Source organism: Carassius auratus, unplaced genomic scaffold, assembly GCF_003368295.1.
Source record: "Carassius auratus strain Wakin unplaced genomic scaffold, ASM336829v1 scaf_tig00018136, whole genome shotgun sequence".
NCBI lineage: Eukaryota > Metazoa > Chordata > Actinopteri > Cypriniformes > Cyprinidae > Carassius > Carassius auratus.
Genome location: NW_020524854.1, coordinates 51,041 through 64,805, shown reverse-complemented (window position 1 = coordinate 64,805; position 13,765 = coordinate 51,041). Strand labels below are relative to the sequence as shown.

Here is a 13,765-nt window from a genome sequence, read left to right as displayed (position 1 = left end):
AATGCAACTCTTATAATTATCTAGGCCTATCTGTCTATAGATATAGACTAAGGTGACCAGATTTCTGAAATTAAAACCGGGGGCACTTCAGTGGTCAAAATATCACTGAAATCTCACTTGTTATTATCTACGAATTAAAAAACTGGGACAGTATGTTTTTGTGTTTTATTTGATTGTTGTGGGTTCCATACATTAATTTCATAATTGATACAGTGGTGTTTGAGGATCAAACCTACCCCAGGTTTTATTTATTTTTATACAATTCACCAAAATCACACCGAAAAATAATAACCATTGCAAATATCCTGGAGTGTAAAAAGTCCACTCTGTAAGAACAACACTAAACATTTAAAAAAGCTGTCATGTCTATATATCAAAACATGATTTATATTTAAATTCTTGTCACTGACAGTATTTGCACTCAGCCATTTTGTGCATTCAACCAATATACTACAGCTTAAACATATATCAAAATGAAATATATATATATATATATATATATATATATATATATATATATATATATATTAGGGCTGTAACGGTACTCAAAAATCACGGTTCGGTACGTACCTCGGTTTTAAAGTCATGGTTCGGTTCATTTTCGGTACAGTAAGCGATAGAAATGCAAACATTAAACTGCAGGTTGTTTATTACTATAAACTTTTTTTTTTAACAATTTGTTTTTTAAAATACTTTTTAATGAAATATATATAAAATAAAAAAAGAATAAGAAATAAAATACTGCTGCAAAGTTCTCCACTAAATAAAATACTCTCAGTCTTAAACCACGCCACGCTCACGCCACGCAGCCAGTGTGTCACAGACCTTAGAATCAGGGCGGGATTTGCGCTGAACGCTGAGACTTCCGCCACTTAATATGTTCATTTGGAAACACAAAAATGTACCCATATTCTGCATACAAAATATTGCATTCGGTACACACGTGCACCATACCGAAAGCCCTGTACTGAAACGGTCCGGTACCAATACACGTACCGTTACACCCCCAATATATATATTTATATATATAAAGAGAGAGAGATATCTTTTAATTATTTATTTATCTATAAATAAAGCACAGAATTTCTAACACATGCAGCGTGATTGTATGAACATTTCTGAGCAGCAAATGTGATAGACCTGTAAAACAATATATTCAAGATTCAAGATTTTATTTTTCACATAAAAGTTATATAACATACAAAAAGCAGTGAATTGTAGGTCTGGCATACTCTTTATAGACTGTGCCAAAAATAAGAAAATTAAATATACACAATATATTAAACTTCTATACAGATGATGTGCAGAGATGCTACACAGAAAACTGCTTCACGGATGATTTCAGCAGATTTCTGTGTATTGTGAGAGGGCCGTGTTTTACCGCTTCCCAAAAGACTCAAAACAAATCGATGCACTCCACTGTGTTGAGCGAGAGCGCATCTCTGCTGCCTTTACGTGTTAACAGAAACTTTGGGTTTCCCACTTATGAAGTCCCGAGCACTTCATGTGAGCTGCTGCAGTCTTAGGCCCACCACAAATGCTCTCATTGGTTGAGACACGTGATGACACCCATCCCAAGTCAGTACTGATCAACATCCCACTCCTCCTGTGACCCATGCTTTGACTGTATGTGTATTCAGAGCCAGTGAGCAATGGACTTTCATATTAACAAACAACTGTTAACGCGCGATAAAATAATTGTTGCCGTTAATCAATTAAAACGTTAAGGTGACAATAACATTTTAACTTAATATATATTCTAGTTTAAAACAGCTTTTCTGGGATGTTTTGGACTGCAGGGGACAGACGTGGTAGACTGGGCCTCTGATACTGCTGCAACTATTGCAGGAACCATTGGAGAGCTGAAGATACAACAACTTCTGAGGTGGTCTTATGTGGTGGCCTGAAACAAAACAGAAACAAATACAGTATTATTACAAGTGTTAATACACTACGAATGACATTTTATAAGGTAAAACATACAACTTCTTAAATCTAACAATAAAAGCAAAGCGAGAAAACTTGATTTGAAAATTGAAAATTGAAAAGAAAAATGTTAAACATGTCAAATTATTTTAAAGTGATCTTAGGTTTAGTACCGTAAACCACTTGTGGGAAAGGATTTCCTCCAGCTGAATTCGGTTCTTTGGCTTTATTTGCAGGAGAGCGCGGAGCAATCTGCAGCATTCTGTGCAGAAAGATGAGAGGGACATCTGAATATTACTTTAAACTTAACACATGCTTTAATTTAATGATCATATTAGCTGTACGATCTGAGTTCAGGCATCAGAAATCAAGAAAACTTCATGCAATTTCTAACGCCATCTTTCAGAAAGCCACTTGTCCTTGTTTTGTATGTTTAAAATGATAACTGAACTCTTACCGTTTGACAGACCAGTTCTGGACCAGAGATGCAGTTTGAGCATGTGCAGATCTAAGAAACTTGGATAATATCCGGCCACTATTTTAAATAACAGAACCCCCAGTGACCAAACCGTCGCAGGCTTGCCGTGGTACTTTCCCTTTATGTGAAACTCAGGAGGGACGTATGTTGCTGTGCCTGGAAGAAAAAGATTTTGTTAGATGCGCAAGTTCGGTTCACAACAGTGACGAGATCCATGACTGTAACAGTGTCGTAATTCTACTGTATATATATCGGGTGCTTCTTGTTGTTTTGGTGACTCACGCCTGGTCAACTCATAATATAATCGTCACTAGAGTTGTAGCTTTTAGATACAGTACATACCAGAGTATGACATGTAGACAGTTGTCCTCAGAATGTCCCCACACCCAAAGTCAATTAGTTTGACTTCAAGTGTCTGGTTGTTGATGAGAAGGTTGCTCAGTTTGATGTCACGGTGGAACACTTGGCGCTGGCAGCACACGTTCGCAGCTTTAGTCACCTGCATCATGACTCGCCGTGCTAAGCTCTCGTTGAGACGTCCACCCTGACGCCCCACAAAGTCTTCCAAAGTCTCGCAAGGAGAGGGACATTCAAGGATCATGACGAAATGGTCACTGTAGTCCTTCCAGTCCAGCAGCTGGATGATCTCTGGCACTCTGGGGCCTTTATTAGCCAGGATTGTGAGGGCGATCTCCAGTGGAACATGTTGCTGATATCCAGGCTAAAAGAAAGACGTTGGTAAGATAGAAGTTGTTTTCCAAATAAGCACTTAGTCCAGTTTTCCTACTAGTTAGTGAGAGGAGAACAGAGAGAGTGCATCTTACTTACAATGTATAAACTTGGCCTGTAGGTTTCGGTCTTATTAACATATTTGACCGCCACCTGATCAAGAAAACAAACAACAATTAACTTGTGAAGAGGCCACCATTAAATATATACAGACAAGTTTTGTAAAGTTGAATTGAATTTAAGTTCAACCAGGACAAAAAGATACACTGAGAGGCCTTGCAAACAATAGCATGACATCACAGGAGTATAAAGATGAGACGGGGCAAAATCACTTCGCTAGATACGTTTTCATCAAGTTTTCACTTACTTTAAGGTCATCCTCCAAACGTCTCGCCTCATACACAGAACCAAATCCACCTCACCCAGCAGATCACCAGCTGGTAGTGGCTGGAAATGAAGTCTGTTACAAGATAAAACAACTGCAGTTTTACACATTTGTTATAGTTATTATTCCATTTGATTTTATATAAAAATCTTAAATTACAGATGATAACATTTACATCAGTAGAGACTATATTAAATATGTTCATGTTATTATTTGTCATCCCTAAACTATGTGCATATAAAATTACAAAAACGGTTTATTTTACATTTCCCGGATGAAAGATCTGATCATGGCCTTAATCCATTTTCAAGTTGATTTATATGTGTTGAAGTGGATTTTATTTATTTATAATTTCAGATTTAACACATTTTATCAATTCTTCATTGAGGAAACCTTAAAAATTAGACAAATTAGAGACCAAACAAGACGCTTAAAAGCTATTATAATCTATAATTTAAAACTAGAATGATCCAATTGATTAATTAATGAATGTCCTAGTAATGGATGTGTAGGTATGAATGATGACTGGTCATGCTCATGTCATTTACCATCACTGCATCTGGCTTTCTGTTCTTTCTGGTTCTTCACTTTCTCTCTCTGCTGCTCTTGCTCTTGCTTCAGCTCTTCTTCACCCTGAACTGGGTTCGAGCTGCGCTTCAGATGTTTCTTCACAGCTCCGTAGAAAGAGGCCACCCTCCACCACTTCTTTTTCTTCTTCTCTTTCTCCATCACCTTCCTCTCCTGGTCGTTTCCCTCAGCAGCATCAGCAGTGCTCTCATGAGGATGTTGTTCCTCTGTGCTGCTGCTGGGGTTTGGGGGGGTGCTGAGATCACACCCGTGGCTGTCTGGGCCTCTATTTGCCAGGATGTTGAGGTCCTTCTCCTCTGGAAGGACGTTGTAGAGATCCAAGCTAAAAGAGAGACAGTTTTTACAACGGTAAGGTGAAAGTTCTTTTCCAAACGAGGATTTAGTTACTCTACTGAAATAAATAACTGTTTGTTTTAAAACAGAGAGAGAAGTGCATCCTACTAACAGTGTATAAACCTCCCACATCTTCATCAGTCTTGTTAAGATGTTTCACAGACACCTGATCAAGAAAATGAACAACTTACCTCATGTGTAGACGCCTCATCATTCCTGTCATGAAATCTATGCTACATTTTGTAAAGTTTGATTTAATTTAAACCCAACCAGGACAAAAATATACACTGAGAGGCCTTGCTAACAATATAATTATATAACCAAATGATGAAGATAAGACAGGACTAAATGTATTTGCTAGCTAGGCAAGTTTTCATTCATCTTTTACTTACTTCAGGGTCATCCTTCAAATGTGTCGCCTCAGCGTCAAATCCACCTTCACACAGCTGATCACTCACGAGGTTGTGTCTGACAGTGTAGTCTGTTAAAAGATGAAACAACTGCAGTTAACCTAAAAGTTCAAATATTTGTATTATTCAATTTTAATTCATATATAATCTCATAGAATTATTTTTAAACATATCCTGGATCTTGCCATTGATCAGTCTTCAAATTTCTTTATTTATTATTGTGCTTATGTGATTTTTTTTAATTTAAGATTCCCCTGATTTGACTTATCTATATTGAGGAAACATTAAAAAGATAGGAAAAGGGTATTGAAGACTAAATAAGAAAGCTATTATAATCTATCCTCTAGATTAATTTACTACAAATGGATATCCAGGGATACTGATGGCATTTGATGTAAAGTACAGAGCTTCAGTAAACTGTGTAACATATTCTTATGAGTTGATCATTGATTTACCATCACTGCATCTGTCTTTACACTGGTTCTGGTTCTTCACTCCCTCACTCTGCTCTTGCTCTTGCTCTACTTCACCCTGAACTGGGTTCGAGCTGCGCTTCAGATGTTTCTTCACAGCTCCAAACAAAGAAGACAACCTCCACCACTTCTTTTTCTTCTTCCCTTTCTCCATAACCTTCCTCTCCTCGTCGTTTCCCTCAGCAGCATCAGCAGTGCTCTCATGAGGATGTTGTTCCTCTGTGCTGCTGCTGGGGTTTGGGGGTGTGTTGAGATCACACACCTGACTCTCCGTCAACGGATGAACTCGACAAGGTCGCTGAAACATTGTTGTCAAAATCGATAACAATCGCTGAAAATAACTGCTCAGTTTCACTCACCACTGCTACTAAACCCACAAAATGATTTCTTGGACTTATAAGTTCTACGAAATCGAGTTCTTTCTGTGACGTCACGATAACCTGCGCGCCCTTTTTTTTTTTTTTTTTTTCACGCCGCTCGCGCCGGATTCACGAAGCATTCTTAAGAAAAAAATATTCTTAACTGCCATGTTCTCCTTCTAACGTAAGGGGGAAAAAAGTATGCAATTTTCTTGCATTTTCGCGAATTTTAATTTTTTTTACAGAACAAGTCAGAAAGGGAGTTCATTTTTAATTTAAGCCAACAAATAAATGAACAATCTTTGGCGGTATTAAGCACACGTGCAGCGCGCGCACACTTCATCTCGTGACAGGCTCTTTATTCAAAAACATGCGCGTTTATTGTGATTATTACGAAGTGTTGTTCATTGAGTTTATCAGCGAGTCTTCAGCAAGAACCAGCACTGATTCAATAATGCATGTCATTTTCTTCTTCGGAAGTTTTTTTTACAAGAATCGCATTTTTTAAGAACTTTTTGGAATTTTTCTTAGGACATTTCTTAACTTATTTTTCTTACAGATTTCTTAAGATGATTTTCGTGAATCAGACCCCTGATCTTAATATTTTAAACTGGGATCATAATGAATCCCAGGGGTCTATCATTCAATGACAATAGTAAACTATACCTAAAAGACCGATTAAACAATTGTTAAACAATTCACAATTAAACTAGTAAAGAAAAACATGTTGCCCACCATATGAAACAAAATATATGTATTAAATGTATTTTATGAATTTAAATATTTAAATTTCATATAAATGCAACTCTTATAATTATCTAGGCCTATCTGTCTATAGATATAGACTAAGGTGACCAGATTTCTGAAATTAAAACCGGGGGCACTTCAGTGGTCAAAATATCACTGAAATCTCACTTGTTATTATCTACGAATTAAAAAACTGGGACAGTATGTTTTTGTGTTTTTATTTGATTGTTGTGGGTTCCATACATTAATTTCATAATTGATACAGTGGTGTTTGAGGATCAAACCTACCCCAGGGTTTTATTTTTATTTTTATACAATTCACCAAAAATCACACCGAAAAATAATAACCATTGCAAATATCCTGGAGTGTAAAAAGTCCACTCTGGTAAGAACAACACTAAACATTTAAAAAAGCTGTCATGTCTATATATCAAAACATGAATTATATTTAAATTCTTGTCACTGACAGTATTTGCACTCAGCCATTTTGTGCATTCAACCAATATACTACAGCTTAAACATATATCAAAATGAAATATATATATATATATATATATATATATATATATATATATATATATATATATATATATATATATATATTAGGGCTGTAACGGTACTCAAAAATCACGGTTCGGTACGTACCTCGGTTTTAAAGTCATGGTTCGGTTCATTTTCGGTACAGTAAGCGATAGAAATGCAAACATTAAACTGCAGGTTGTTTATTACTATAAACTTTTTTTTTAACAATTTGTTTTTTAAAATACTTTTTAATGAAATATATATAAAATAAAAAAAGAATAAGAAATAAAATACTGCTGCAAAGTTCTCCACTAAATAAAATACTCTCAGTCTTAAACCACGCCACGCTCACGCCACGCAGCCAGTGTGTCACAGACCTTAGAATCAGGGCGGGATTTGCGCTGAACGCTGAGACTTCCGCCACTTAATATGTTCATTTGGAAACACAAAAATGTACCCATATTCTGCATACAAAATATTGCATTCGGTACACACGTGCACCATACCGAAAGCCCTGTACTGAAACGGTCCGGTACCAATACACGTACCGTTACACCCCCAATATATATATTTATATATATAAAGAGAGAGAGATATCTTTTAATTATTTATTTATCTATAAATAAAGCACAGAATTTCTAACACATGCAGCGTGATTGTATGAACATTTCTGAGCAGCAAATGTGATAGACCTGTAAAACAATATATTCAAGATTCAAGATTTTATTTTTCACATAAAAGTTATATAACATACAAAAAGCAGTGAATTGTAGGTCTGGCATACTCTTTATAGACTGTGCCAAAAATAAGAAAATTAAATATACACAATATATTAAACTTCTATACAGATGATGTGCAGAGATGCTACACAGAAAACTGCTTCACGGATGATTTCAGCAGATTTCTGTGTATTGTGAGAGGGCCGTGTTTTACCGCTTCCCAAAAGACTCAAAACAAATCGATGCACTCCACTGTGTTGAGCGAGACCGCATCTCTGCTGCCTTTACGTGTTAACAGAAACTTTGGGTTTCCCACTTATGAAGTCCCGAGCACTTCATGTGGGCTGCTGCAGTCTTAGGCCCACCACAAATGCTCTCATTGGTTGAGACACGTGATGACACCCATCCCAAGTCAGTACTGATCAACATCCCACTCCTCCTGTGACCCATGCTTTGACTGTATGTGTATTCAGAGCCAGTGAGCAATGGACTTTCATATTAACAAACAACTGTTAACGCGCGATAAAATAATTGTTGCCGTTAATCAATTAAAACGTTAAGGTGACAATAACATTTTAACTTAATATATATTCTAGTTTAAAACAGCTTTTCTGGGATGTTTTGGACTGCAGGGGACAGACGTTGTAGACTGGGCCTCTGATACTGCTGCAACTATTGCAGGAACCATTGGAGAGCTGAAGATACAACAACTTCTGAGGTGGTCTTATGTGGTGGCCTGAAACAAAACAGAAACAAATACAGTATTATTACAAGTGTTAATACACTACGAATGACATTTTATAAGGTAAAACCAACTTATTAAATCTAACAATAAAAGCAAAGCGAGAAAACTTGATTTGAAAATTGAAAATTGAAAAGAAAAATGTTAAACATGTCAAATTATTTTAAAGTGATCTTAGGTTTAGTACCGTAAACCACTTGTGGGAAAGGATTTCCTCCAGCTGAATTCGGTTCTTTGGCTTTATTTGCAGGAGAGCGCGGAGCAATCTGCAGCATTCTGTGCAGAAAGATGAGAGGGACATCTGAATATTACTTTAAACTTAACACATGCTTTAATTTAATGATCATATTAGCTGTACGATCTGAGTTCAGGCATCAGAAATCAAGAAAACTTCATGCAATTTCTAACGCCATCTTTCAGAAAGCTACTTGTCCTTGTTTTGTATGTTTAAAATGATAACTGAACTCTTACCGTTTGACAGACCAGTTCTGGACCAGAGATGCAGTTTGAGCATGTGCAGATCTAAGAAACCTGGATAATATCCGGCCACTATTTTAAATAACAGAACCCCCAGTGACCAAACCGTCGCAGGCTTGCCGTGGTACTTTCCCTTTATGTGAAACTCAGGAGGGACGTATGTTGCTGTGCCTGGAAGAAAAAGATTTTGTTAGATGCGCAAGTTCGGTTCACAACAGTGACGAGATCCATGACTGTAACAGTGTCGTAATTCTACTGTATATATATCGGGTGCTTCTTGTTGTTTTGGTGACCCACGCCTGGTCAACTCATAATATAATCGTCACTAGAGTTGTAGCTTTTAGATACAGTACATACCAGAGTATGACATGTAGACAGTTGTCCTCAGAATGTCCCCACACCCAAAGTCAATTAGTTTGACTTCAAGTGTCTGGTTGTTGATGAGAAGGTTGCTCGGTTTGATGTCACGGTGGAACACTTGGCGCTGGCAGCACACGTTCGCAGCTTTAGTCACCTGCATCATGACTCGCCGTGCTAAGCTCTCGTTGAGACGTCCACCCTGACGCCCCACAAAGTCTTCCAAAGTCTCGCAAGGAGAGGGACATTCAAGGATCATGACGAAATGGTCACTGTAGTCCTTCCAGTCCAGCAGCTGGATGATCTCTGGCACTCTGGGGCCTTTATTAGCCAGGATTGTGAGGGCGATCTCCAGTGGAACATGTTGCTGATATCCAGGCTAAAAGAAAGACGTTGGTAAGATAGAAGTTGTTTTCCAAATAAGCACTTAGTCCAGTTTTCCTACTAGTTAGTGAGAGGAGAACAGAGAGAGTGCATCTTACTTACAATGTATAAACTTGGCCTGTAGGTTTCGGTCTTATTAACATATTTGACCGCCACCTGATCAAGAAAACAAACAACAATTAACTTGTGAAGAGGCCACCATTAAATATATACAGACAAGTTTTGTAAAGTTGAATTGAATTTAAGTTCAACCAGGACAAAAAGATACACTGAGAGGCCTTGCAAACAATAGCATGACATCACAGGAGTATGAAGATGAGACGGGGCAAAATCACTTCGCTAGATAAGTTTTCATCAAGTTTTCACTTACTTTAAGGTCATCCTCCAAACGTCTCGCCTCATACACAGAACCAAATCCACCTTCACCCAGCAGATCACCCAGCTGGTAGTGGCTGGAAATGAAGTCTGTTACAAGATAAAACAACTGCAGTTTTACACATTTGTTATAGTTATTATTCCATTTGATTTTATATAAAAATCTTAAATTACAGATGATAACATTTACATCAGTAGAGACTATATTAAATATGTTCATGTTATTATTTGTCACCCCTAAACTATGTGCATATAAAATTACAAAAACGGTTTATTTTACATTTCCCGGATGAAAGATCTGATCATGGCCTTAATCCATTTTCAAGTTGATTTATATGTGTTGAAGTGGATTTTATTTATTTATAATTTCAGATTTAACACATTTTATCAATTCTTCATTGAGGAAACCTTAAAAATTAGACCAAATTAGAGACCAAACAAGACGCTTAAAAGCTATTATAATCTATAATTTAAAACTAGAATGATCCAATTGATTAATTAATGAATGTCCTAGTAATGGATGTGTAGGTGTGAATGATGACTGGTCATGCTCATGTCATTTACCATCACTGCATCTGGCTTTCTGTTCTTTCTGGTTCTTCACTTTCTCTCTCTGCTGCTCTTGCTCTTGCTTCAGCTCTTCTTCACCCTGAACTGGGTTCGAGCTGCGCTTCAGATGTTTCTTCACAGCTCCGTAGAAAGAGGCCACCCTCCACCACTTCTTTTTCTTCTTCTCTTTCTCCATCACCTTCCTCTCCTGGTCGTTTCCCTCAGCAGCATCAGCAGTGCTCTCATGAGGATGTTGTTCCTCTGTGCTGCTGCTGGGGTTTGGGGGGGTGCTGAGATCACATCCGTGGCCATCTGGGCCTCTATTTGCCAGGATGTTGAGGTCCTTCTCTTCTGGAAGACGTTGTGGAGATCCAAGCTAAAAGAGAGACAGTTTTTACAACGGTAAGGTGAAAGTTCTTTTCCAAACGAGGATTTAGTTACTCTACTGAAATAAATAACTGTTTGTTTTAAAAGAGAGAAGAAGTGCATCCTACTAACAGTGTATAAACCTTCCACATCTTCATCAGTCTTGTTAAGATGTTTCACAGACACCTGATCAAGAAAATGAACAACTTACCTCATGTGTAGACGCCTCATCATTCCTGTCATGAAATCTATGCTACATTTTGTAAAGTTTGATTTAATTTAAACCCAACCAGGACAAAAATATACACTGAGAGGCCTTCCTAACAATATAATTATATAACCAAATGATGAAGATAAGACAGGACTAAATGTATTTTCTAGCTAGGCAAGTTTTCATTCATCTTTTACTTACTTCAGGGTCATCCTTCAAACGTGTCGCCTCAGCGTCAAATCCACCTTCACACAGCTGATCGCTCACGAGGTTGTGTCTGACAGTGTAGTCTGTTAAAAGATGAAACAACTGCAGTTAACCTAAAAGTTCAAATATTTGTATTATTCAATTTTATTTCATATATAATCTCATAGAATTATTTTTAAACATATCCTGGATCTTATCCTTGATCAGTCTTCAAGTTTCTTTATTTATTATTGTGCTTATATGAATGTTTTTATTTAAGATTCCCCTGATTTGACTTATCTATATTGAGGAAACATTAAAAAGATAGGAAAAGGGTATTGAAGACTAAATAAGACAACTATTATAATCTATCCTCTAGATTAATTTACTTCAAATGGATATCCAGGGATAAATGATGGCATTTGATGTAAAGTACAGAGCTTCAGTAAACTGTGTAACATATTCGTATGAGTTGATCATTAATTTACCATCACTGCATCTGTCTTTACACTGGTTCTGGTTCTTCACTCCCTCACTCTGCTCTTGCTCTTGCTGCAGCTCTACTTCACCCTGAACTGGGTTCGAGCTGCGCTTCAGATGTTTCTTCACAGCTCCAAATAAAGAAGACAACCTCCACCACTTCTTTTTCTTCTTCCCTTTCTCCATAACCTTCCTCTCCTCGTCGTTTCCCTCAGCAGCATCAGCAGTGCTCTCATGAGGATGTTGTTCCTCTGTGCTGCTGCTGGGGTTTGGGGGGGTGTTGAGATCACACACCTGACTCTCCGTCAACGGATGAACTCGACAAGGTCGCTGAAACATTGTTGTCAAAATCGATAACAATCGCTGAAAATAACTACTCAGTTTCACTCACCACTGCTACTAAACCCACAAAATGATTTCTTGGACTTATAAGTTCTACGAAATCGAATTCTTTCTGTGACGTCACGATAACCTGCGCGCGCCCTTTTTTTTCACGCCGCTCGCGCCGGATTCACGAAGCATTCTTAAGAAAAAAATATTCTTAACTGCCATGTTCTCCTTCTAACGTAAGGGGGAAAAAAGTATGCAATTTTCTTGCATTTCCGAGAATTTTAATTTTTTTTTTACAGAACAAGTCAGAAAGGGAGTTCATTTTTAATTTAAGCCAACAAATAAATGAATAATCTTTGGCGGTATTAAGCACACGTGCAGCGCGCGCACACTTCATCTCGTGACAGGCTCTTTATTCAAAAACATGCGCGTTTATTGTGATTACGAAGTGTTTTTCATTGAGTTTATCAGCGAGTCTTCAGCAAGAACCAGCACTGATTCAATAATGCATGTCATTTTCTTCTTCGGAATTTTTTTTTACAAGAATCGCATTTTTTAAGAACTTTTTGGAATTTTTCTTAGGATATTTCTTAACTTATTTTTCTTACAGATTTCTTAAGATGATTTTCGTGAATCAGACCCCTGATTTTAATATTTTAAACTGTGATCATAATGAATCCCAGGGGTCTATCATTCAATGACAATAGTAAACTATACCTAAAAGACCGATTAAACAATTGTTAAACAATTCACAATTTAAGTAGAAAAGAAAAACATGTTGCCCACCATATGAAACTAAATATATGTATTAAATGTATTTTATGAATTTAAATAGCCTATTTAAATTTCATATAAATGCAACTCTTATAATTATCTGGGCCTATCTGTCTATAGATATAGACTAAGGTGACCAGATTTCTGAAATTAAAACCGGGGGCACTTCAGTGGTCAAAATATCACTGAAATCTCACTTGTTATTATCTACGAATTAAAAAACTGGGACAGTATGTTTTTGTGTTTTTATTTGATTGTTGTGGGTTCCATACATTAATTTCATAATTGATACAGTGGTGTTTGAGGATCAAACCTACCCCAGGGTTTTATTTTTATTTTTATACAATTCACCAAAAATCACACCGAAAAATAATAACCATTGCAAATATCCTGGAGTGTAAAAAGTCCACTCTGGTAAGAACAACACTAAACATTTAAAAAAGCTGTCATGTCTATATATCAAAACATGAATTATATTTAAATTCTTGTCACTGACAGTATTTGCACTCATTTTGTGCATTCAACCAATATACTACAGCTTAAACATATATCAAAATGAAATATATATATGTATATATATATATATATATATATATATATATATATATATATATATATATATATATATATATTCAGGGTATCTTCACATTTTTTGACAGCAAATTTAATGACTTTTAAGACCTTTTTAAGTCCTCAAAAGGGAAAATTTAAGACTTTATCTAAACAAAAATACAGGAAAATGTTCAGTCCGACAACACAGATTGATGTGGCGAAGCATTAGTGTGGCACAACTCACCACAGCCACGCTCAAGACAGGTCAAAGGGTCACAAAAACTTTTATACCAAGTGCTGATTGACCTTACAA

The 13,765-nt window shown here is 36.7% G+C and overlaps 2 protein-coding genes across 3 annotated transcripts; both read right to left on the bottom strand.

The window, feature by feature from the left end:
- Positions 1-1,253: 1,253 nt before the first annotated feature.
- LOC113075963 (serine/threonine-protein kinase pim-3-like) lies at positions 1,254-4,650 on the bottom strand. Its single transcript, XM_026248606.1, has 8 exons — positions 4,631-4,650; positions 4,370-4,428; positions 3,501-3,550; positions 3,233-3,286; positions 2,747-3,125; positions 2,384-2,560; positions 2,100-2,188; positions 1,254-1,903 (listed from the first exon to the last, which is right to left on the bottom strand). The coding sequence occupies exons 1-8, from the start codon at positions 4,648-4,650 to the stop codon at positions 1,892-1,894; spliced, it is 840 nt and encodes a 279-aa protein (XP_026104391.1). The 3' UTR covers positions 1,254-1,891.
- Positions 4,651-7,765: 3,115 nt separating this feature from the next.
- LOC113075967 (serine/threonine-protein kinase pim-2-like) lies at positions 7,766-12,263 on the bottom strand. 2 transcript variants are annotated; one of them, XM_026248611.1, is made up of 10 exons: positions 11,805-12,263; positions 11,332-11,420; positions 11,052-11,105; positions 10,569-10,929; positions 10,000-10,094; positions 9,732-9,785; positions 9,246-9,624; positions 8,883-9,059; positions 8,599-8,687; positions 7,766-8,405 (listed from the first exon to the last, which is right to left on the bottom strand). In XM_026248611.1, the coding sequence occupies exons 1-10, from the start codon at positions 12,133-12,135 to the stop codon at positions 8,394-8,396; spliced, it is 1,641 nt and encodes a 546-aa protein (XP_026104396.1). In that variant the 5' UTR covers positions 12,136-12,263; the 3' UTR covers positions 7,766-8,393. The 2 variants fall into 2 exon arrangements, with proteins under 2 accessions (XP_026104396.1, XP_026104397.1); XM_026248612.1 differs by lacking the exon at positions 11,052-11,105 and having other exon boundaries at positions 7,770-8,405.
- Between the last annotated feature and the right edge of the window lie 1,502 nt (positions 12,264-13,765).